Source organism: Lycorma delicatula, chromosome 4, assembly GCF_047948215.1.
Source record: "Lycorma delicatula isolate Av1 chromosome 4, ASM4794821v1, whole genome shotgun sequence".
NCBI classification, from domain to species: domain Eukaryota; kingdom Metazoa; phylum Arthropoda; class Insecta; order Hemiptera; family Fulgoridae; genus Lycorma; species Lycorma delicatula.
In genome coordinates, this window is record NC_134458.1 from 117,719,796 (window position 1) to 117,745,521 (window position 25,726).

Below are 25,726 nucleotides of genomic sequence, written 5' to 3' on the forward strand. Positions count from 1 at the left end.
ATAGATAATTATAAAACTATTTTTAAAAAAAGAATTTGGAAAAAATTTAAAAATTACAAAAAAAAATTGAACATGAAAAAATAACTGAGAGGCAAAATTATTACATGTTACACTGCTAATCTGCACCCCCTGAAGTTAACAATAGATAATAATTAACCAAAAAACTTAGAATAAAGACATTAACAAAAGAATTATTTTCAGTTAATATTCTTACCACTTTTTTAAGTAAAACATTAATTTGAAAAATTAAAAAAAGGTAATTCTAACTTCAATCCTGGTTTATGAGTTAATCCCCGTTTTATTAAATTAGATTTTCAGTTTCTAAATCCCAACTTATTTAAGAAAATCGATTTATGATAGTTTTCATGTCATCACAAGATAAAAATCTTATTTGTGTGCTACCTATCAGCACACAAAGCATTTGATGATATACATCATTTAGAAAAAAAAGTTTATGAGCTGTCAAATGCAGTATAATGAGATGTTAATTGAAATAACAAGTAAGATAAGAAACAGATTAAATTAATGCAAAATGTTAAATTGTTTAGAATTGAATTAATATACAGTTTATAAAATTCTGATCAAAAATGTAAACAAAGTTAAGACTACTTTAAACAAAAGTAAACAACTAAACCATAAAATTAAAAAAAAAAATGTAATTGTAAATGGAGAGAAAAAACATCAAAGGCTGCAAAACACTAAACAGGTAATTTTTTTTAATATTAAAATTGTTTAATGATTGTACTATAAAAACTCAAAATATAAAATGGAAGACATGATTTATAATTTAATTTTATCATCAGTAATAGGGATATAGTACATAAATTAATAAATAATTAAATTAAATTAAATCAACAAATTATGTATTAATATTATTACATGCACATGAGAATTAATTAAGCATTGTCAGGAATAAATTTCTTTTTAAATAATCATGAAGTAGTAATAGTCATATATATGTAGTAGTAAAATAAATACTGCCATCACAGTGCTGTAACACCTGTCAATATTATTATCAGTATTACACTCTAATGTTATCAGTCTGGAATTATTCTCGTAATCTGTATTTGAGGTATGGTACGTTAGATTTACTTATAACCAATTAATTACATACTCTACTAATTTTATAAAAATTTATAACAAACTAGATATAATATGCAGTAATATCTTTAAAAAAGTTGTATACATTTTGTATAATGGATACATAACCTAGACAGATACTGAAAAATGATAAAAGCATTTATAAAAATAATTCTCAAAAAAATTATTAATATTAACATTAATAAATATAATTTTTGTAACTAAGCTTATCTTTTTTAATAAATTTATTTATTGTAAAAGATTAAGTATCCTCAGATCCTTGCTCTTATTATTATTTATTTTTAATTTGTCTTAAAATCTTGAACCATACATTTTTCTGAACATGTCTCGTGATAGATATTACAACTATTTTAGCAGTTCAAACAAAAATTTATATATACGAAATGGGTTATAAAGATTAACTTTAAATATGGATAAAACCATTTTCAGATAGACATTAATAATTGCAGTAAAAATAATTATAAATAATAAATACCATAATCAAAAGTGAAAAAAAAAACTGGTCCTGTTGATCGTATTGGTAGCATCCCATTAATAAAAAATATTGTCGATAGTATTATTACTCTGTTGTCCAGAGTGTAAAGTTCTAGAGTGTCTTGCTAGATGATAAATTCTTGTGAGATGTTCAGATTGATTTCCTCTTCAAAAAAATTAAACTGTGCTGTTCTGCTTTGAAACATCTTAATAAAATACTAAGCCTCTCATCATTATTTAATATTTATTTTGCTTGTGTTTACTCTCATCTGAAGCTTAATATCATCACTTTGAGCTTCCTCAAAAAGTCAGAACAGTTACAAGTTACAAAATTAAGCTGTCAGAATGTTGTTTGCTACCCATAACTATGAATCATGTAGACTGATATTTAGAAAATTAAAAACGTTAACTTATCCATACATTTAAAAGTAACTTTTGTTGAAATAAAATAGGCACTATTTGAAAATAATAGCATTATCTCCCTCTATCAAACCACACAACAGAACTATTTTCTTGTAATTAAACACAATAAATATTAGCTTATGAGAAAGTGTACCATTATGCTTCCATTATCATTTTTAATAAATTTTCAGACTACTTTAAAATATTTTCCCACCAATTTTTATTTAAATAAAATTAAAAGATTTTCTTTTAAAGAAAATATTATTCAGCCAAAAGGTTTTAAATAATCTAATTAAAAAAAAAATAATAAATTTCCTTTAAAGTGCGTGTAAGCTTGCAATAATTTTCAATAAAGCTTTCTTAATTAGTTTATTTGTTATATATTAAGTATCTTCAATTATTTACTTTAGTATTGTTTCTTGTGTTTGTATTTAAAATTAATTAATAATATGAGCATTAATATTTACCATTTATCATTTTTATTTTATAATTAATTTTGTGATGCTACTCTATCCAAGAATTTTACCATGGCTTCCCTTCATCCACTCAGGCAAATACTTGGGTAGTTCCTGTCTTTTGTCTATGTAACAGCATCCCTACCCTCATCGCTACTGTTTTGTATATATAATATATTACTACGTATGGATCAGAATAAAAGATTTACTTATTTATTAATAAAAATTATGTTAGAAAATTGTAGTATAAACAAAAAATGAATTAAAACTTAAAAAAATAAAAGCATATGCAAAACTAAACATATTTTTATAACAGAACTGCATTGTTCAATACAGTCATATGAAATTACATCACGGTTACATCTGTGTGTGGGAAATTCTTGAAAAATTAGTTCCAGATTGGATTTATTCATGCATGAACAGGCAGAACATGTGTGAATAAGATACTGTATAAATTACAGCACAAAATAAGGCAAGTAAATAGCCCAGGGGGGGGGGGGATGCTGACATAATCTGTTAAAGTTGGTATTAAATTTTTTTTCATTTTATAAAAATCAGATACACCAAAAATAATTTTGTTTAAAGTTAAGACCCTAACTATCTATCTACCTTTTTAATTGTTATTATTTTATTTTTGTTATATATACAGAAATTTTATGTACTTTTCATATATCCTCCATGACATGGTTAGCAGATATTATAGATTAAATGAAAAGGAATTGAATTATAATTGTTCTGAAAACATTGTCTGGTAACCTTGAGATGAGAAGGTTCAATCATTGTGTATTAGTCACCTTTGAACAACTGAGACCCTGTCTTTCCATGTGCATTCAGAATGTGTTAACTTAAAATTTTTAACAACAGCTAGTATTTCTCATTGAATATGTCTTCAACGAACATGATGAGTACACACAGACAGGAAAGACCAATTTTCCATTAGATTTCCACACTGGTTCCTAATCAACAAAGTGTAAAAGCACTAATCGAGAAATTTCGGGAGACGGGATTGGTAAAGGACTACATGCGAAGTGGTAGACCATCAGAACTCGATGAAGAAAGACTGCAAGACATACCAGTTGCTGTGCAACGCAGTCCCAACACATCCATAGGAAAACTGGCCCAACAGAAAAACATCAGTCCTGCAACTGCATACAAGGCAGTTCATAAGAAGCTCAGTATCATACTGTATAAAGTGAAAGTGGTTCAAAATTATTGGCCACAGATTATGAAAAGCAAATTAAGAGTGTGACTGGTTTTAACAGTTTAGACAACTGATGATATTTTGGACTATGTTTTTGATACTGATGTTTTCCATGCAGTATACTTTCTACTCTGCATGGTTCCATTTATCAGGGTATGTGATGCACAAAGCTCACATTTATCTGCCAACGACCCACATGCCATACATGAAATTCCTTTTTATGACCAGAAGATTGGGTGTGGATTGCAATTTCCAGGAGAAGAATAGGTGGCCCAATATTCTTTGCAGAAACAATAAATTCAGCTTGTTATCGTAGAATCATTCTCCATTTCATGGGACTGGTAACTGAGGATGAAATTAATAATGCTCTGATTCAAAAAGATGCGTGCGTGACCATCTTTTTTGCATGCCTAGGGAATTCATGAAGTATTGCAAGAGGTTTTAAGAGATCAAATCATTTCTAAGGGATTATGACCACTTTGTTCCTTGGACTTAAGCCCATTGGATTTTTAATTTTGGGGTTATGCAAAAAGCAATGTTTATTGAGGAAATCTCGACAGTTTCCAGAACATCAAACTGCTATTCATGATTTTATCAAAAACATTCCACATGAACAACTTTTACAGTCCTTGAGATCAAGAAAAAAACATATCTGTTCATGTTTGGATGTTCATGGGAACCATTTACAACAATAATTACTGTATGTAAGTCATGTTACATATCATACTAGTGCATGGCAAATATATAGTTACTTTTCAAACATACTGTATATATTAAAGAAACTTTAGAAAATAGTGTAAAATTGTTATAGCAGGCGTATTCTGAATACTGCATACGTAGCGTAGAAAGAAATTTGAAAAAATACATAGTAACTGAATAAACTAAAAAATTGTGTTTTATTTATGCAATTTTAATTTAATGTAAATTCTGAAAGCTAAAAATACCAAAAGGTAACTCTTTGATTACTTTATTAGTATTTATTATAATTTTATTTATTTCAAATAATATAATGCAAAACATATACATAAACATTTAACCCGACAAAAAATTTACATAAACACTTTTAGTTAGCAATTATCAAATCTTTAAAAACTTTTCACTGTATCCTCAAACAACAATACAAAAAACATGACTTCTAAAAAATATTATAAAATAATTGCAATAAATAAAGAATGATTATATTAAGTATCACAGTGTACAAAACAAACAGAATACAAATTATTTGTGCTTGTAAGGACAGAAGAAAACATGAATGTTTACATGATGAATAAATATTAGTTCCAAACTCTTGTAACAAATGTAACCAATAGCCTTAACTATTGATGTCACTAAGTACACTTTTAAATAGCCATTTATTTACTATAAATCTGTTTTAATTTATAAATTAATCTTGTAAACTGCATTTATTTTATGAATTTTACTTCCTGTTTATATATTTCGAATGACAGGTTTTCTATATCCATTTTTGCTTCTCATTTTCAGCAAAATAATCTCTATACACCATTAAATATTAAAGTAAAACTCAATTTATGAAGATAAAAATTGAGTGGATGAATGAAAGTCCAGTGAAAATACCATGTAGCCTACAGAGAACACAAAGAACATGAGAGTAAACTTAACTTAAAACTTTTTTAATGTTAATAATAATAATAATAATAATAACAACAAATTCAAACTCTGTTACTTGAGAATATGCCAACAATACAGTCTACATCATTCACGTTTCTTCAAATAAGAGTGTTTAATATGGTATTTTGGCTTCAGCAGCTTATGTATATCACATACATCTTGTATGCACATGGTATGCAACTTGTATGTCACATGCATCTGAAGAGTCTATAATTTGTAGTTTTTAATTTAAATAAGAAATTTATAATTTTCCAATTTGAAAAACTAACAAAGCATTCTGTGTTGTGTATTTTATAAAGTATACAGAAATGGAATTAAAAGATCTGTTCTAAATTACAAAACAAGCCTGGTTCTGAGGTGTTTAAAAATAAGAAATTTAAAATGCTCCAATGCTGAATAGGTATGAAAAATCTAGATGGATGGATTAACAGACTAAATAAACAAAGTTATACCGTAATAAATATTATTAATTTTTTGCTTAAAAATCACTGTTTCTAACATTAGCAGTCCTTAAAAATAATAACTGTTCAGTAAGAAGAAATTTTCTTATTCATATTCATAATTCATATGCCATGAAGTAAATGTCAGTAATTATGTTGTGATGTTTTAGTAGAAAAACTATTTTCTTAAAAAAACCAAAATGTTGAAGAAAAACATGAAGTATGTTTATCTAAAACTGATAACCAATATTTTGTTTAAACAGGTTACTATGCATAATAATATTACTAAACCAATTTTATTTAAAACTTATACATTCAAAATGTAATTACAGAGATGAGAGATTAAATTTAAAATTTAGTAATGTTATTTATTCGTCTGAAGAACAAAAAATTTTCTCATCACCTATATTTATTGGATCGAATGAATTACATTTTAAAATAAAGGAATTTTCTACATCATTTGGACAATTGAATTTCTTTGCAGATTCAAGTATTGACTTTAATGTAACTGATGCAGAAAATGTAAGTAATATTAATTACATTGTTTTTAAAAATTACATATTACATTTTATTGCCACTCATTTAACTAGCTTCATTATTCCACTCATTAATATTCTGTGTTAAATATTTATCCTCAACATATTTTCTACATTTTATATTCTTGGATACCTTAGTAACTCATTCTAATTCATTGAACATCATAATTACATGATGATATTTTTAAATCTAAAAATTATTCATGATTCACTTTCAAATTATGTGTTAATTATTCTTTCAGTAGATCTTTTTGGGGCTTAATTGTGTAGTTCTTTCCTCAGTTAAGTTATCAGTGACATTAATTTTGAAACAATTAGGAAACTCCTTTAAAAAATCAATATGAATTTACTTACATAATAAATTTGACAAAAACACAAAATAGACAAAGTATATTATTTAATTATAATTACAATTAAAGTTGGGTGTGTATTTTTAAATTATCATATAAAATATCAGTAATTATAATATAACTAATTAAATAATAATGAACTAAATCTCAAGGGCAATCATTAAATGTAACTGAAAACATAACAGTATCAACAATTTACATTAATTGTTATTGTATAAGCAATTAACTCTATGGCAACACATTTTCCTAGCATCAGTAAGTGTTACTTGTGAATTCTATTTACAGCCTTAAAGATTGGTTTCAACAACCATAACAGATATGACTGACTATTAATCGGTCTATCAATGAAAGATCAAGACAGTAAACAACCTCCAGACTGAGGCAATCCCTTTATAAATTGATTGTTCCTTTTGTGTTGTCTGTCCTTTCGTTATCCTTTACTCCTTCTTCTTAGAAACAGTGCTATGAAATTTACATCATCTACCTTTGTTGTATCATGCTGGCACAATCTAATAGCAGTTGGAGTAGCCAGTTCATTAATAGGGGTCAACAGGATACAACTATACCTATGTTTTAGTTGTATCTCTATGTTACACAAGGACTCTGATCCTAAACATAAAAAATCGAGATTAGCAGCTGAGAAGTTTTCTGATTAAAGTCAGGCATTTTTCCTCATAAAATGCCTTTTCTTAGCTCTAAATATACAATTGTCTCTAGTCCTTACTGTTGCTCCATGTTATTACTCCCCGTGGTGGCCTTCTCTTGTTAATTACTGCTTTGATGTCTGTCAGTGTTATAAAAAGAACACAAATCCGGTTATCTTGCAAAATGAAATTTATAATTATAAATAGCATGAATCCTGATGCTATAGTTTATACAGATGACTCTAGAAACATTAATTTTGTTAGTTGTGGTTGGCAACAGAACATACATGTTTGGCCTTCCCAGCATCACCAGTATTTTTGTTGCAAACCTGTATGCCATTAGTAAGGCCTTACATAAAATTAGCCCAAAATTTTGACATGTTCTTGTTTGCTCAGATTCCACGAGTGCCTTACAGGTGATTAATGACACTGTACTCCTGACAACCTGTTATCTGTGAGAATCAGTGAGTTATTTTGCAAATGAATCTCCGTAATACAACAGTGAGCTTCTGCTGGATACTCAGCCATATTGGGATTTCAGGCAATGAGCCTGAAATAGGTGGTGTAACAAAGGAGGCTTGTTTTCAGCCTCTGAACCAACCACATTTCTTCAAACAATCTTGTCTGTTTTCTTAAGAGGGTGGTTCATTGTTAGTGGCAAACTGAGTGTGATGCTAATATTAACAATAAACTTCATCCAATCAAGAACACCGTGGAGCTCCTCATGCAGAAATAACCATTGAGAGGAGGTTATTTGCTGTTTGCAAATAGGGCACACTAGGCTCAATCATGGATATCTGATGATGTAAAAGGATGCACCCATTTGTGCATGCTGCATCTGCCAACTGTGCATAACATCCTTGTGGATTGTATCTATTATGTTGCATTGCATCACAAGTATAACCTACAGAACTAACATGCTAGCTATTCTAGGGGATGGTGAAATGTTATCTTATGTTTTACGGTTTCTTAGTGCCGTCTGTTTATATTCAAATACTTGAATTGCTGTAGTGAGTTTCATCTGTTCATGCCAAATGTCGTAAAACAGATGGTTAATTTTATTATTTAATGTGATCTATCTTTGTTTATTACAATGAATATATCGTGTTCGGGCAGCGATAACACAGAAGCATTTTTCACCCAGAAAAACAAAAAAACATTCTCATAAAATGTAATTTGACAGACTCTTAATCAATACCATTCTAAATTAATACTTTTATGATCTGTCAGACCAAAAAATATGATACAGCTTTTTTTTTAAGATAGGAAAAAATTCCATTAATATCCACAACAAATAAGTATTATTATTGAAAAATACACAAAAATTTTATTAGTAATTTTTTTCTTTTTAAGGATGAATTATATTCAGTAATTATGATGCAGCAAGGAAGTTATGTTCGCTTAGAACCAGATGGTTATGTGAGATTAAAATGGTTTGTTTCAAATATACCTGTGAGTAAATGTGTATTGTGTTATTTATAATCAATATCTAAAGTAATTTTAAAAATTTAAGTGTCACTAAAATTAATATTTATAAGGAATAAAAAAAGCCAGCAAAAATGATTTTGAATTGAATCATTTTAAGCTCTGTTTATATCTTTATGATAATATAATCGTTTTTATTGTTTGAAATAATAACCAAGGTTTAAAATATTCACTAAAATTGATTTTAAATAAATTAAAATTAAAAATTAAATAAATATAGTTAATTAAATAAAATAAAAATAATTAAAAGTAAAAACTCATTTTTCAATTTTTTTTAAGATTTTGGAGCTTCTTCAACATGGGAAGGACATTAAATTATTTTAATGACTTTATTGTTTACCAAAATACATTTTAAACATTAAAAGTTTGAGATTGCAAAAAAAACAATTTTTTCATTTCATTTTGGGGGCTCCCACACTCAAGTGGAAGTGTTCAGGCAAAATTAATAAAGAAGAGTGGTAACAATAAATTTAAAAAACTTTTTCAAATTGTTTAAAAAATACAAATAAACAATCATAATTCTAAATAAAGTTGAATTTTCTGGGAATGGGGTGAACATTTTTGTGGCTAATTTTTTTCCAAGAAATACTAGAGTAAGAGTTATCAAAGAATTAAAATTTAAAATAAATTTTAAAAAAATTTTTCTTTGGTACACAGTAATACCTGCCTACCAAGTTTGGAGAAAATTGGTTTATGTGGTACAGAGTTATAAGACCAAATACAGGCCAACATATATAAGTATGTATAAAAAATGTCCATCTGACAAAAGTAGATATTTTGAATTTTGCAGCATTGGAATAACTTTTTTTTTGGTAGATTATTTATAATTTATTTAAATCTACTTTTTTGTTAAACATTCTTTTTAAATGCCTCTTTAAGGCACAAAACTTAAAAAATAACCAATTATTTTAGATATATATTTCTGTAGCTAGGAAAGTAAATATCATTCTTCATGATTAATAAATAAAAAAAATAAAAAAGTAAAACATTTGAATTATATAGTATTATTATTATTATAGAATACATTAGTCAAAATAATAACAATAGTGATCATTTTAAAATTATGTTTGTAAATATAAGGTTACTGCAATTTTATTAACATATATTTACACAAACATTAATGTATGAAACTGAGCACCAAAACCCTGGCAGTAAAGTGTGGGGAGTAATCTCCAACTAACACAAATATTATGAACTGACTTTTACTGATTCTGACTGACTTTTACCAATTCAGACTGATACTTTACCTATATGAAAAATATAAAGATAACAGTTAAATATTTGTTAAATGTTTTAATAGAAGGACATTATAGTTACATATTTATTTATAATTAGAAATGGAAAAATAATACTGTTTATCATTTACAGTAAAATTACCAATATGTTACTATGATATAGTAGGATTTCATGAATAATTCTTTATGAAAGTAGACATTTTTTTAGTGCAATAATAAAAGAACTTTAGTATTCATATATGTAAATAAATAAATACATTTCTTATATTGAGCGAAGTACAAGGAATTAGGGTCTCACGCATTAGAGTTGTCCCTGTCATAGTTTATACTAGTTTTCTCTGAGAAGGAATGGTAATGAGGCAGATATTGTGTACGAGGAACAAAAATAGCTCTGAAATATGGTTTATCTTTAATTCTATATATTATTAATTTGGCTGCACTTATTAATGGAAGAGTATCATGATTCCCTCTTTGATTACTATTTTATCCATATAAATAATTCAAATATAATATTATAATTATGTAATTAATTCCATATATAATTAATTCAGTTCAAACCTTATATTAAAAAACAATCGTTATTCTTGCCTATCTAAACTTTGATATAAACATATTATTGTCTTGCACACCTTTATGTTATGGCAATTTTAATAAAATTTTGTTTTAGAATATAATTCATGCCAACTTGTATTAATTTTTAAAAATTTTATTTAAATACTAATGGTTATCATTGAAATTTTTAATGCAGTTTGTAAGCACATGAGTCATGGATACAGGTTAAATATGATTAATTTCTGTTTAGACCCTATCATGTAGAATTATAGTATAATAGTACAAAATTAATAATGATTAATAATAACAGTAATGATTGAGGTGGTATCACAAAATAAACTACAGTCGTTATCATAAAATATTATTTATTTTATTAGATATGTTTGATTAAATTTATAAACCATGTGAATGCTTTCAGTATGATAACTTTCAATACGAAAATATTTAGCACAATATTAATAACAATAGCAGTAATAGATGACGTTAAAGTATTATGGCTCAATTTTGTATAATTGCAAATAATATATAGCATTACAAACAAATTTTAATAATTGCAAATGAATTATAGCATTTTGTATATGCATGAAACATACAGCTCTTAGCCTGAAACATTTATGATGCTACATAAATGCAGTTCAGTGAGCCAGGCAAGGTCTACAATATACTGCCGGATTTTTTAAATCATAGGGCACAAGGGGATTACACTAACAATATGCCTGATTGCCTTTTATGAGGGTGGTTTGGAAAGCGCTTGACCTGACAATGAAAACAGAAGATTTTTCAGAAATTTTTCTTTACCAAATAAAAAATCAAAAAATTTGCAATTTGATGCATTTAAACCAATGACTTTCCAACATTTAAATACTCTTAGCATAATGTGATTTCTTTAACACTGCAAAATAAGCGTTTGTCTCAGCTTTGACCTCATCATTTGAAGTGTATTTCATAGCAACCCTTCAGGTTTGGGAAGAGGAAGTAATTGCTAAATACCAAATCGGTGCATACTTCAAAATGTAGGTTTTGTAGTATCAACTCAAGATGTATATGTAGGTGCATTATATGATGAAAGAGCACTTTATTTTTGGTCAAATGTGGACATTAGCCTGAATAGTACCCTTAAATTGGTTCAAGTGAAGTATAATACTCTCTGGTGATGCTCTGCCTTTTTCCAAGAAGTTCATGAGCACCACACCACAAGAATCCCAAGAATGGTAGTCATGACTTTTTCTGCAGATGAAACTGTTTTGCTTTCTTTGGAGCACTTTCAACTGCCCTTACCCACTGTACTGACTGTTGTTTAATCTCTGTGTGTAATGGTGAATCCATATTTGATCTAATGTTATAAAACATTGAAGAAACTCAGCAGAATGACATTTTATAAATCTAAACACCCTCAAGAAGTGTTCAGTCAAATGTGATTTTGGTCAACTGTTAACAAACATAGCACCCATTGAGCATATCATCCTCATTCATCCTCTGAAGTATTATCTAGACGGTAGTTACCGGAGGCTAAACAGGAAAAAGAGAGAGAGAGACTACTAATAAAAGATAAGGACGATACAAGACAAGCTGAAGAGGGATTTTTATTACCAAGTGGCTCTTAGTAAAAATGGTAGATGATTTCAATGTCAACATTCAGCTCATACTTAAATAGGTAATTAAACAACACATTATGGAGCACATTTTGAGACGTTTGAATGACATCTGTAGGTGTTATTTGGTACTTGGGATAAATATCTTTGTATACAATAATTCAATCATAATATTTTGTTCTGCATACTCCTGGATTGTTATGCTCATCAGCGAGTATTTTCATATTCACTAGTGATCATAACATTATTTTCATCATGTTTTTTGTATTTAATTTGTCTTCCTAAAAATTTAATCACATTTTGTCATTTATACCAACAAATATTTTTTTTTACATTCTATTTTATTTTTAAATCAGGTTTCTATATTTAAAAATTTTTGAAATCTTTTTAATGTTATACTCTCTGATATTACAGCTTTTCATTTTGAGAGACTTTATAAATTTAATGATACATAATTATAATTTTATGTATGTTAATGTAACAAAAAATACTTTTAAAATAAAAATTAACTATTTTTTTAATAAATTTAATCATCAATAAATGTTTTTAACATTAGAATATATCTTTTTTTTAAAAAATGAATGAAAATTCAACTGTGTAATGTTCATAATATGATAGGAGAAAAGAAATAGTCTAGACAATTAATTTTATGGTTTCTTTTTATAGACAGAATTATTCTAAAATTATTTTCTGATTTCTTTATCAAACAATAAATAACAAAGTTGCTATCTATGGTTAGATGGTTACAAGTTTGAATTATTATCAGGCTTGGAATTTTTCATGTTATAAAAGTTGATTTTTTTAAAAATTATGAATAAACAAGAGTAGATATAATGAACTAGGTAAAGTATTTTTGGGGTTAGGCCTGTAATTACCATAGAGAATATATAAGCAGTTCAACGAAATTGGTGAAACTTTTGAACTTAATAATCGTGATGCTATCTACAAATAAGGATAGAAAAAATTGAAGTAAAGTGTTGGAAAAAGATTCTCTCCTGAAAATGAGTTGCATAAATTTTTAAAAGTTGATTTTAAAAATTAACAATAATTTTTCTTATTTTAAAATAAAGACAATAGTAATTTACATAATTGACTGTCAATTTCAGGGAAAGCATTTGAAAATGGGGAAAAAATACTGGACTGGTATAACACTAACAGGTAATTAATTACAAGAAAGTATGAATGCAATTTAAGTATTACATTTTGTGCTCATTGTGCCTTATCAGACATAACTGATGGATTTGCTGTCCACCCTAGCCCACCCTAGAGGTGTGCTGAACCTAACACCAGAAATACTTAATTTTTCCTCTGCTACCTTTTATCTTTTTTACTTAATGTCTCACTCTTAAACACGCATAAGCAATTTAATAAAAAAATTCTTATGGTTAATTGTTTCTAATTTCTTTTTTAAATTTAATTAATTTCATATTTTTAATTTCTTCTTTCTTAAGCAATTTAATAAAAATTGATGAACATGTTTGAACTAATATTCTCTATAAAATTATAAAGAAATTTTATTTTTTCATATTTGAGTATTGTGGCCAGTTTTATTCTAATAACACTAGTTAACAGAAAATTTGTATCTACCATGTTACACAACTTTTCTCACTGTACTTTGGGTGCTGAATCAAATATGCTATTCAGGTTGTGTTACCACGTAAAGGTTTTACATAAATTGTAAATTTGTAAAATTTTATTACAATAAACTCATTTTGATCAACTACTGGTTACAATTAAGAATAGTTTCTGTATTTTTACTTTTAAACAATATGCATACACGTTTAATAAAGAAAAAAAAATAAATATATACATTGTATCATGAGAAGTAGATATGTACAAACATGTCTGTATGATGACATCATACAGATATCTGTTGTTGCCTGCTGCAGAGCTTAAAATCCTATTCAGTCTAGCTTTACTTGTCTACACTGTGTGTTGTGTTTCAGAGTTATTAGTGTTTTGCTTTAGTTTCTTCAATTCTTTATAATACTAAAGTGATTTTTCTCATTTTTATTTGTTACAACATGGTTTCTGCAAAAGGTTGTGTGGCTGTTCAAATCATCCAGACCTTTTGGATATGAATATCACTGAAATAGATGATGAGCTTCGTCCCCAAGATGTTGTAGAAGTAAAATGTATAATGAAATGGCAGAGCAGAATGAAAGAACCAACACCTTCTCTTATACTGACTTTCAACCTTCCAGTACCACAGGAAAAATAAAAGTTGGTTATCTTTCAGTTCGAGTACGACCTTTCATTCTCAACCCACGACGATGTTTCAAATGCCAAGCATATGGTCACAATACAACATCTTGCTTGAAAATGGAGATCTGTGCTCAATGTGCTAAGAAGGGTCAGAATGCAGTGGTTCACATGCAGCCTGTTCCCAAGATTGCTCAACTTTTAAAGAAGAAAAGGCAAGAATCTCTATCAAGCAGAAGCTATCTTTTCTGGCTGCATGCAGAGAATATAAAAAAACAATTAACTCACAGAACCTGGTTAAAGCAGATATATTGTTTGCCACCATTACATTAAAACAAGCTCCTACAAATTTAGGTAATCAGCATTGGAGAACCTGCAATGAGCTAAAAAAATTTGTTCAAATTTTATCTGATCAAGTTGTTTCACTTATAGCCGAGCTGACTTATTTCAGAGCTGACAAAGATGAACAAACATTAGTTGCCATTAGTGAATCCAACAGTGGGATCCCTCTGAAAGTTCCTGTCCACAAAGTTTTACCTATATGGGCAGGAGTAATCAGAGTTGGCAGTAAGCTTTCTAATAAGCTCCCTGTTAAGGGAGCCCACACAACCACCCCCTCTGGGATGTCATCTGCAATTTCCCATTCTTCAAAATCTCCTCCCCCATCACCTCGTATACTGGAGGATATGGTTGAGGAACCACCCAACCCCAGGGCGTCAGAGTTCTTTAAAATCAAAAATATAAAAAAGGAAAACCAGATCAAATACAACTAATTTTCTATATATTTTCCTGCAATTCTACTTTTATTTATGAACATTATTCAGTGGAATGTTAGAGGTCTTTGGTCCTGCATTGAAGATATTTGAGTATTGGCGCGCACACATGAGCCACTAATCATGTGCTTTCAAGAAACATATCTTGTACAACAAGGTGCAATAACATTCAGAGGCTATTTCTGTGAGAGATACAACTGTATAGACTCCTGTCTAGTAGGCAGTAGAGAGACTGGTGGAGTTGCTATTTTCATACAGAATGAGGTGTCGGCTACAAGGATACCACTAGCTACCCTTTTCCTGCTGTGGCTGTGAAGGCTTTATCCTCTTCAAATGCATATCTGCAATTTGAATCTCCCACCAAACTCAAGAGTTCAATGCTCTATAAATGTCAAACTTCCTCACACAAATCCCATCGCCGTCATTAATAGTAGGAGACTTCAATGCCTACCATATTTCCTGGGGCTCATCTTTCTGCTCCTCTCGAGGAAATATGATAAACACAGTGAGACAAGACTTGAAACTGTGTCTACTGAATGATGGGTCACACACATTCATGCCGTTATCATCTGGTACATTGTCCAACATTGACCTCTCTGTATGCTCACCAAGTTTACTCCTTCGTCTTAATTGGTCTGTTTGTGATGACTTTTACGACAGTGATCACAGGCTAATTATTATTGCTTTTGGTGTTAACCACAAGGTGAAAAAAAGGCCACGGAGATGGATTGTTTAAAAAGTGGGTTGTTGGTTGGAATGGTTACCATAAAGCTTTCCCATCACAATATGAAGATGGTGCAGACATCCTTGATCAACTTTCCTCTTTTATGTTCATGATACTTGGAGAATGCTAATACACCCTAGATGTCCTTCTGTTCCTTGGTGGAATGATGATTGCCAAAATACTATTAGCAATTGATGGCAGGCACTACGCAAATTTAACCGCAGGCCTACAGTTGAACATCTAAATTTGTACCGTAGGGTTAGAGCATTATATCGTTGAATGTTCTTGGAAGCTAATAGGAAGTCATGGACGAAATACATGAACACTATCTTACACACTACTCCCCCATCTACTGTGTGGAAAAAGATCTGTGCAATTTGCGGAACACCAAAACAATCTATTCTCAAGCTTATTCATGAAGGAGGACTCCTTTCATCATCTTCTGCAATGGCAACTATGTTAGCAGATTCTTTCCGCTTGGTGTCTCTCACTTCATCATATAATAACGAATTTCAGAGGTACAGGACACAGATGGAAGTATTACCATTAAACATTGGTTATTTGGTAGATGAATTAAATGCTCCATTTACATTCAATGAGTTGTCACACGCACTTAAAAACTCACATGACACCTCCTCTGGACCTAACAACATTCGCTTTGGTATGATGTCACACCTTCCTAATTTGGTGCTACAACATCTACTGAACATTTATAATGGTTTATTCTCCGCACAAGTCTTCCCACCTGTTTGGTCAGAAGGCATTGTCGTACCAGTACTTAGACCTGGTAAAGGCAAAGCAAGCCCCTCAAGCTACTGCCCTATCTCTTTGACAAGTGTTTTATGTAAAGTAATAGAGAGAATGGTGTACCAAAGACTTACATGGTATTTGCGGAGACATTGCCTTTTATCCCCAAAACAGTGTGGTCTCCGACAAGGACGATCTTCCATTGACCATTTTTTGTCATTGGAAAAAGCTATTCAAAATGCTTTCCCATTCTGCCAGTGTCTCATCGCTATCCTCTTTGATATCAGAAAGGCGTATGACACAACCTGGTGACATGGCATCCTATTTTTTTGCCATCTCCTTTCTGGAACCGTTCTTGGAGCATTACCTTTAACAGGGGAAGTATATAGCCATCAGTTGCGGAGTGCCCACGACCTCATTGCGCGAAAACGACCCCACACGGTTGGGGGGCCCTCTAAGCGCTCAGCCGCGAGCCTGTCCGGCCCGGCACCCTCCGGCGTCAAATTCCCTGTGGAGCTTCCTCCGAGGCATGTAATCTGTCATTCAATTTCTTAACGTAGTCCTCTATAGCCTTCCATTCAAAGGGTCCTCTCATAATAATTCTCTGAGTGTCTTCTGGATTAGTGCCATTTTACAGCCGCAGCAGAGAGACTACTACAGAACACTATATCTCCCCTTGAAGCTTGGTCAGGATTACCGGCTTCACCATTTCACCTGAGAAATCAAAATGTGTAGTCTTTCTCAGCTACGAACCCTTCCATTCCGCAAATCTTTCTCAACGGAGAGCTGATTGCTATCTCTCCTTATATCAGGTTATTGGGTTTATTTTTTGATAGCCACCTTAATGTGGGTAAAAAAACATCAAAGAATGAAAACCAAAATGTTACAAACTTTTAGATATGCTGTGACCTCTTAACAACACCAATTGGGGAGCCGATCGGAAATGTATGATACGTTTTTATTATTCCTTAGTTTCCGTTTAGATTATGGTTGTGTCGCCTACTCTTCAGCGCGTCATACCGTGCTTAAAATGTTGGATGCTCTACATCATGCTTTCCTTCAACTTGCCACAGATCAGATCAAGCCCTGTCGTAAGTTTACTTATTGACTGCGGTGAGCCATCGCTTTGGGATAGATGGGACCAGCTTTTAGCATCTTATTTTGCCAGTCTTAAAGTACAGCCAAATCACCCAGCTTTTTGGAATCCTAATTTAGGAAGGTATGAAGACCATCCACGTTGTACTGCACCTGTAAATGTTCGTACCTGACGTCTACTGCACCTAATAAATGTTGACACATCTTATATTTTTCCAATGTATCCATGTTCATATCTTCTGTGGTGAATCAACCTTATAAATTTTATGTTTGACCCTACAATAAATGCAAATTTTTTCACCAGCATATTTTTCACTCTATTCTCCAAGATAAACCCAGACGCAGTAATATACACAGATGGATCGAAACAGAACAATACCGTTTGGTTGTGCATTTATTGCCAATGATAGAACTTATATGATTGGTGAACCTGGTATTACCAGCATGCTTATTTACGCTATAAATAAGGCTCTGAATATCATTAACCCTAAGTACCGAAATATCCCTTATTTGCAGTGACTTGTGTAGTTCTTTCCAAGCCTTAGAAAATTTTATTCCAGACATCCTATTGTTATCAAAATCTACAACGCGATCGCTGAGTTGAACCATCGCAACACACAAGTGAGTTTCTACTGGATCTCTAGTCACGTGGGGATTCCAGGTAATGAACGTTCAGATTCCGCTGCTAAAGACGTATGTAGTCAAGCCTCTTTCACTACATCCGACTTTATTAACTGCATAAAACTCACACTTCACGCAAAGTGGCAAGATGGCTGGATTGCTACAGTAGACAACAATAGCATTGCCACCAAATGCTTCCACAAGCATGCGATGGGTTTCTGCATCAGTTTTTTTTAACATGAAGCAAAATTTGATGCAGGCTCTTTGCTCTTTAAAATCTGCCATTTAGAACTTCGCCGAAGCAGTAAAACACAACGTTACACAACCGCACGAAAGTCAACAATGCAGCCTCTCACCATCACAGCTGTTGGAACTCTGATTCACAAAGAGTACTGTTAGCCACATCTAGCGGCAGCAGGTCGTACCAGCAATGGTTCACGCGTGAAATTCAAATTCCCCGAACTTTTGGGTAGCACCTCGTATAGTAATAATGTTTAACTAGGAATTTGATTTTTTTTGAGAAAATTCATGAAACCTAGGACTTCAATTACAACAGAACTTTTTACTGTAACGCTGAAGAAGTTGTGAAGATCATTCAGAACAGGATACTCACAAACGATGTTGTCATCTATTTGACAATACATGACTCCACTCCACATGTCACACAAAATGTTTATTTGAGTAGTGAAGGGAGAGATTTTTGACCACTCTCACCTAGACTCGATTTCAATTAACTTACATTTCTTCACAAAGATTTAGGTCTGGTTAGCTACCAATGGCTTTAATATCAATAATGAGCTCATGACTGTAATTAATAACCATCTGGTTTTGTAAAGTTGTGGTAAACTGATGACTTATAAAATCTGCCATTACAGAATATAAGTTCCTCTGTGTTTTTTTTTTGTATGATCAGAAAAGTAGATAAGTTATGCATGTAATATGATTTTTTCATCCAGTTGGAAGTCAGTTTTGAAATGTGTCTCATAGATTTATTTAGTGCTTAGTTTTACTTTGTAAGCACACTTTACAAAATAAATTTAAAAAAAAAAAAACATTTATTTCAGAATTTGAACCGATAAAGATGCGTGATACATATGAATACAACATATTATGGGTGTATCAACAAGTTGATAATTATACGCTACTAGAAGAACTAATAGAAGAGAGAACAAAATTTGTATTACAGAATTATTTTGATTATTTATGTTCAAGACCAGTAGTAGAGATTGTGTTTTATCAACATAAATATATAGATTTTGTGTTAAAAGAAATGCATGCTGGAAAAAAACAACTTAATTAAATAGTAAATAAATTATGTTACAATTTAATAAATTTAAGAAAAAAACTGGACTTCTGTGAACAACTCAAAAAAATTTTTTTTAATTTTCAGAATGTTTCTACATTCTGAAATTCATCAAAGACCTAATATTTCATGGCTTTTTAAAAACTTCTGATTTAAAAATTTATTAAAAATATCTTCTTTTTTTTTTATAGATTTCATTTTACGTCAGATTCTCTTAATTTAAATAAATTTTTTTTTACTTAATTTTTTTATACACTAAACAATTTGTAAACCATATTCACATATGTAAATCTTGAGGATATCTTGAATTAATGATCTATAACTGAGCTCAAAGATGATTTTTTTCAATAACTGATTTAAAGTAAATTTACTAAACTATGATTACATTTTAACTAAAACTAAGTATTACGCATTTTATGGATGTTCCTTTAATATAATTTAATTGTATTTATAGTTTTTGTACATACAATAATTTATAAATTATCATTAAAAAATTATTATACCATATTAATCTGATTTATAACTTTTTCTACCTATTCATTTAAAAGATATTTAAAAAATGTACAAATGTTTATAAATCTGTAATCAATACCAATAATATTTTAAATAAGTTTCAACTGACATGAAGTTACCAATTCAAAAATAAACCACATTCTGAGCTGTTAAAACTTTGTTGACCTTCAGGGAACTGACTGGCTTATTAAACACATTTCTGACCTTTGGTATTTATATCTTTGACTACCAACTTTCTTACTTTTCATATGGTGACTTTCTGAATGATCCTGGAATTAGAAATCATTAAGTTTCATTAGAATGTATTTTACTATTTGTCCAAGACAAATCTTGTAATGTAGAAATTTAATAAAGTTATACAGAGTGTTTGGAAAGTTGTTGTGCACTGGAATTATGTAAGTATAATGATGAAACTTTGAAGTGTTGAAAATGATCTCCTCCAACATAAGTACAATAATAATATACGTTTCAGTTTGTTTTCAAATACTTTAACTGGCTGATCTACAGGAATGTCTCGTAAGTATGCTATTATTACAGTTTTTAGTTTGTCATTTGTGCATGATCTGTTGCAATACATTGCTTATTTTTCTGCCCTCCCATAGAAATCTGGGATCTGGGGGAGTCAGATCAGTGATCTTGTAGGCCACAAACCCCTCAAAATGATTCATTCAACAAAGACATTTTGTAAAAATGTCATTAACCTGTTAACAGTGTGCATTGTGGCGCCACCTTGTTGGAACCAACTGTGATTGATTTCCACTTCTTTTAACTGACTAATGATATTTGTTAAAACAGTACAATAATAATCACGATTAACTGTACTTTCAAAAAAGACTGGACCCAATAGGTGCGTTCTACTCGCACCAATCCAGAGTCCAATCTTCACTTAATGTAAAGGTTTTTCATGTAATTCATGGGGGTTAGTTATCATCCACAGTCATGTAAATGACTGTAAATGTTTTGTGAATTAATATACCCTCCCAGATGAAACCATGTTTCGATCAGTTAAAAATGTAATCTCGAGGATACCTACAGAATTTTGGTCAATAAAATGTATAAAACATTGACAGTAATTTAGTCTTTTGGCATGATCTGTAGGTTTCAGTTCTTGAACACATATTACTTTGTATGAGAAAAGTTTCAGTTCTTTTCTTGTAGCTTTATGTGCGGTAGTAATTCTTATATTTTGCTGCTAACTTGTGCATTGACTTTGATGAAGTTTAGCCACAGTATCCAAAATATCAAGCAGCTTCTGTTCATTTAGTTTAGGTGGTCCTCCACTTTGATCAGCATTTTCAACAGAGCCTGTTGCCTGAAATCTCTCGATAAGAGTTTGAACTGCACTGCAGTGAGGCAGCAGTATTTGGAAACTTTTCAGAAAAATTGTGCTTAACTAAATCAGTATACTTGTCAGAAAGATGTGTTCAATGAGAAAAACGCATTCCTCTACCAAAAGAACTGTTGTGTTCCTTGCAACCATTGATTCCGATAAACAAAACAACACAAAACAAAATGAAGCTCGTTCAATCACAAATCAACAACTGACATCTTGGTTTATTATTGAGCAATGCCCAACAAACCCACATGACAACCAACCTCACATTTAAAGAACAGAATGCATCACATAATTCTAAAGCATACTGCACAGCGACTTTCCAAAATCACTGCACTATGCTGGGTAGGATGATAAACCTCAACCCTCACAATCTGATGGTTTTTAAATTAGGAAGGTTAAACACATTTAAAATTATGAATAATCTAGCATGTCTAACCACACAATATTGTTCATTTAGAAGATTTATATGTCAAATTGCGAACATAAATGATGACACCTATCTACTCGTACTTATGAAGGAATAAAGGATAAAGAAATGATTGAAACAAGAAAGATATGCAACCCTATTTCTGAACCCAGAAATATTCATTTACTCAGAATTCAAGTTAAAAAATTATAAATAATAAAAAATATTTAATTTTTTAACTTTGTATTTTTATATGTTGTAATTTTAATGTATGTTTTGAGAAAAAAAAAGAAAAGTTTAACTGATGATTAGGGAAAATCTCGAATGAGCTATTAAAAAATAATAAGGATAAGGTAAGAAGCATTACTTTTGTCTTTGAGATATTAGTACAGAGGGGTTGTCTTTTATATATATAAAATGTGTTGTCATTATAGTACATTATTTTAATATAAACATTATTCCCTCCTCTATGAATCATGAGACCTTGCCGTTGGTGAGGGGGCTTGAGTGCTCAGGGATACAGAGTAGCTGGACCGAAGGTGCAACCATATCGGAGAGGTATCTGTTGAGAGCCAGACTAAGGAATGATTCCTGAAAGAGGGCAGCAGCTCTTTCAGTAGTTGTTAGGGGCGTAAGTCACAATGACTTAAACGGCCATATCAACATCACTCAGTCCTCTGAGTACTGCGCAGCTGAAAGCAATGGAAAACTACAGCTGTTTTTTTTTTCCAAGAAAATGTGGCTCTGCATTTTCAAAAGCAATAATGGGGGCGCCTTCCTTGGTAAAATATTCCGGAGGTAAAATAGTCCCCCGTTCGGATCTCCGGGTGGGGACTACTAAGGAAGGGGTCACCAGAAAAGTAAAAAATAACATTCTACGAGTCGGAGCGTGGAATGTTAGAAGCTTAAAAAAAGTTGGTAGGCTAGAGAATTTAAAAAGGGAAATGGATAGGGTAAACGTGGATATAGTAGGAATTAGTGAGGTTCGGTGGGAAGAGGAAGGCGACTTTTGGTCGGGTGACTTTAGAGTAATTAACTCAGCGTCAAATAATGGGCAGGCAGGAGTAGGTTTCGTGATGAACAAGAAAATAGGGAGGAGAGTGGAGTATTTCAAGACGCATAGCGATAGAGTCATTGTAATAAGGATAAATTCAAAACCTAAACCGACAACGATTGTTAACGTCTATATGCCTACAAGCGCCCATGATGATGATGAGGTAGAATGTGTATACGAAGAGATTGATGAAGCATTTAAACACGTAAAAGGAGATGAAAATTGAATAATAGTTGGAGATTGGAATGCAAGCATTGGAAAAGGCAAGGAAGGAAATATAGTGGGTGAATACGGGCTGGGCAAAAGGAATGAAAGAGGGGACCGACTTATAGAGTTTTGCACGAAGTATAATTTAGTAATTGCCAACACCCAATTTAAAAATCATAATAGAAGAATATACACTTGGAAAAAGCCAGGCGATACTGCAAGGTATCAGATAGATTATATCATGGTTAAGCAAAGATTTAGAAATCAACTCGTGGACTGCAAAACTTACTCTGGAGCAGACATTGATAGCGACCATAATTTGGTGATAATGAAATGTAGATTGGGGTTTAAAAACCTGAAGAAAAGGTGTCAGATGAATCGGTGGAATTTAGAGAAGCTTGAGGAAGAGGAGGTAAAGAAGATTTTTGAGGAGGACATCGCAAGAGGTCTGAGTAAAAAAGATAAGATAGAAAATGTAGAAGAAGAATGGGAGAATGTTAAAAAGGAAATTCTTAAATCAGCAGAAGCAAACTTAGGCGGAATAAAGAGAACTGGTAGAAAACCTTGGGTTTCAGACGATATATTGCAGCTGATGGATGAACGTAGAAAATATAAGAATGCTAATGATGAAGAAAGTAAAAGGAACTATCGGCAATTAAGAAATGCTATAAACAGGAAGTGCAAACTGGCGAAAGAAGAGTGGATTAAAGAAAAGTGTTCAGAAGTGGAAAGAGAAATGAACATTGGTAAAATAGACGGAGCATACAGGAAAGTTAAGGAAAATTTTGGGGAACATAAATTAAAATCTAATAATGTGTTAAACAAAGATGGTACACCTATATATAATACGAAAGGTAAAGTCGATAGATGGGTGGAATATATTGAAGAGTTATACGGAGGAAATGAATTAGAAAATGGTTTTATAGAGGAAGAAGAGGAAGTTGAGAAGGATGAAATGGGAGAAAAAATACTGAGATCTGAATTTAAGAGAGCATTAAAAGATTTAAATGGCAGAAAGGCTCCTGGAATAGACGGAATACCTGTAGAATTACTGCGCAGTGCAGGTGAGGAAGCGATTGATAGATTATACAAACTGGTGTGTAATATTTATGAAAAAGGGGAATTTCCGTCAGACTTCAAAAAAAGTGTTATAGTAATGATACCAAAGAAATCAGGGGCAGATAAATGTGAAGAATACAGAACAATTAGTTTAACTAGTCATGCATCAAAAATCTTAACTAGAATTCTATACAGAAGAATTGAGAGGAGAGTGGAGGAAGTGTTAGGAGAAGACCAATTTGGTTTCAGGAAAAGTATAGGGACAAGGGAAGCAATTTTAGGCCTCAGATTAATAGTAGAAGGAAGATTAAAGAAAAACAAACCAACATACGTGGCGTTTATAGACCTAGAAAAGGCATTCGATAACGTAGACTGGAATAAAATGTTCAGCATTTTAAAAAAATTAGGGTTCAAATACAGAGATAGAAGAACAATTGTTAACATGTGCAGGAACCAAACAGCAACAGTAACAATTGAAGAACATAAGAAAGAAGCCGTAATAAGAAAGGGAGTCCGACAAGGATGTTCCCTATCTCCGTTACTTTTTAATCTTTACATGGAACTAGCAGTTAATGATGTTAAAGAACAATTTAGATTCGGAGTAACAGTACAAGGTGAAAAGATAAAGATGCTATGATTTGCTGATGATATAGTAATTCTAGCCGAGAGTAAAAAGGATTTAGAAGAAACAATGAACGGCATAGATGAAGTCCTACGCAAGAACTATCGCATGAAAATAAACAAGAACAAAACAAAAGTAATGAAATGTAGTAGAAATAACAAAGATGGACCACTGAATGTGAAAATAGGAGGAGAAAAGATTATGGAGGTAGAAGAATTTTGTTATTTGGGAAGTAGAATTACTAAAGATGGACGAAGCAGGAGCGATATAAAATGCCGAATAGCACAAGCGAAACGAGCCTTCAGTAAGAAATATAATTTGTTTACATTAAAAATTAATTTAAATGTCAGGAAAAGATTTTTGAAAGTGTATGTTTGGTGTGTCGCTTTATATGGAAGTGAAACTTGGACAATCGGAGTATCTGAGAAGAAAAGGTTAGAAGCTTTTGAAATGTGGTGCTATAGGAGAATGTTAAAAATCAGATGGGAGGATAAAGTGACAAATGAGGAGGTATTGCGGCAAATAGATGAAGAAAGAAGCATTTGGAAAAATATAGTTAAAAGAAGAGACAGACTTATAGGCCACATACTAAGGCATCCTGGAATAGTCGCTTTAATTTTGGAAGGACAGGTAGAAGGGAAAAATTGTGTAGGCAGGCCATCCTTGGAATATGTCAAACAAATTGTTAGGGATGTAGGTTGTAGAGGGTATACTGAAATGAAACGACTAGCACTAGATAGGGAATCTTGGAGAGCTGCATCAAACCAGTCAAATGACTGAAGACAAAAAAAAAAAAAAACATTATTCAATGTTTTTAACCCAGAATTTGCCATTGTTTTATACATTTGGAAATAACTTATATCAAGAAAGACACAATCTGCAATTGTGGTTGTTGAACTTCTAACTTCAGTTGACATTTATGAAAACAAACATTATTAATATAGTTGAATACTGTAAGTAGTATTCTC

At 31.2% G+C, this 25,726-nt stretch overlaps 1 protein-coding gene across 1 annotated transcript; it reads left to right on the forward strand.

Moving 5' to 3' along the window:
- The first annotated feature begins 976 nt into the window (after positions 1–976).
- Positions 977–19,982, forward strand: LOC142322930 (uncharacterized). The gene is made up of 5 exons (XM_075362020.1): positions 977–1,072; positions 5,966–6,224; positions 8,586–8,684; positions 13,203–13,254; positions 19,323–19,982. The coding sequence occupies exons 1-5, from the start codon at positions 1,032–1,034 to the stop codon at positions 19,556–19,558; spliced, it is 687 nt and encodes a 228-aa protein (XP_075218135.1). The 5' UTR covers positions 977–1,031; the 3' UTR covers positions 19,559–19,982.
- Positions 19,983–25,726: the final 5,744 nt, after the last annotated feature.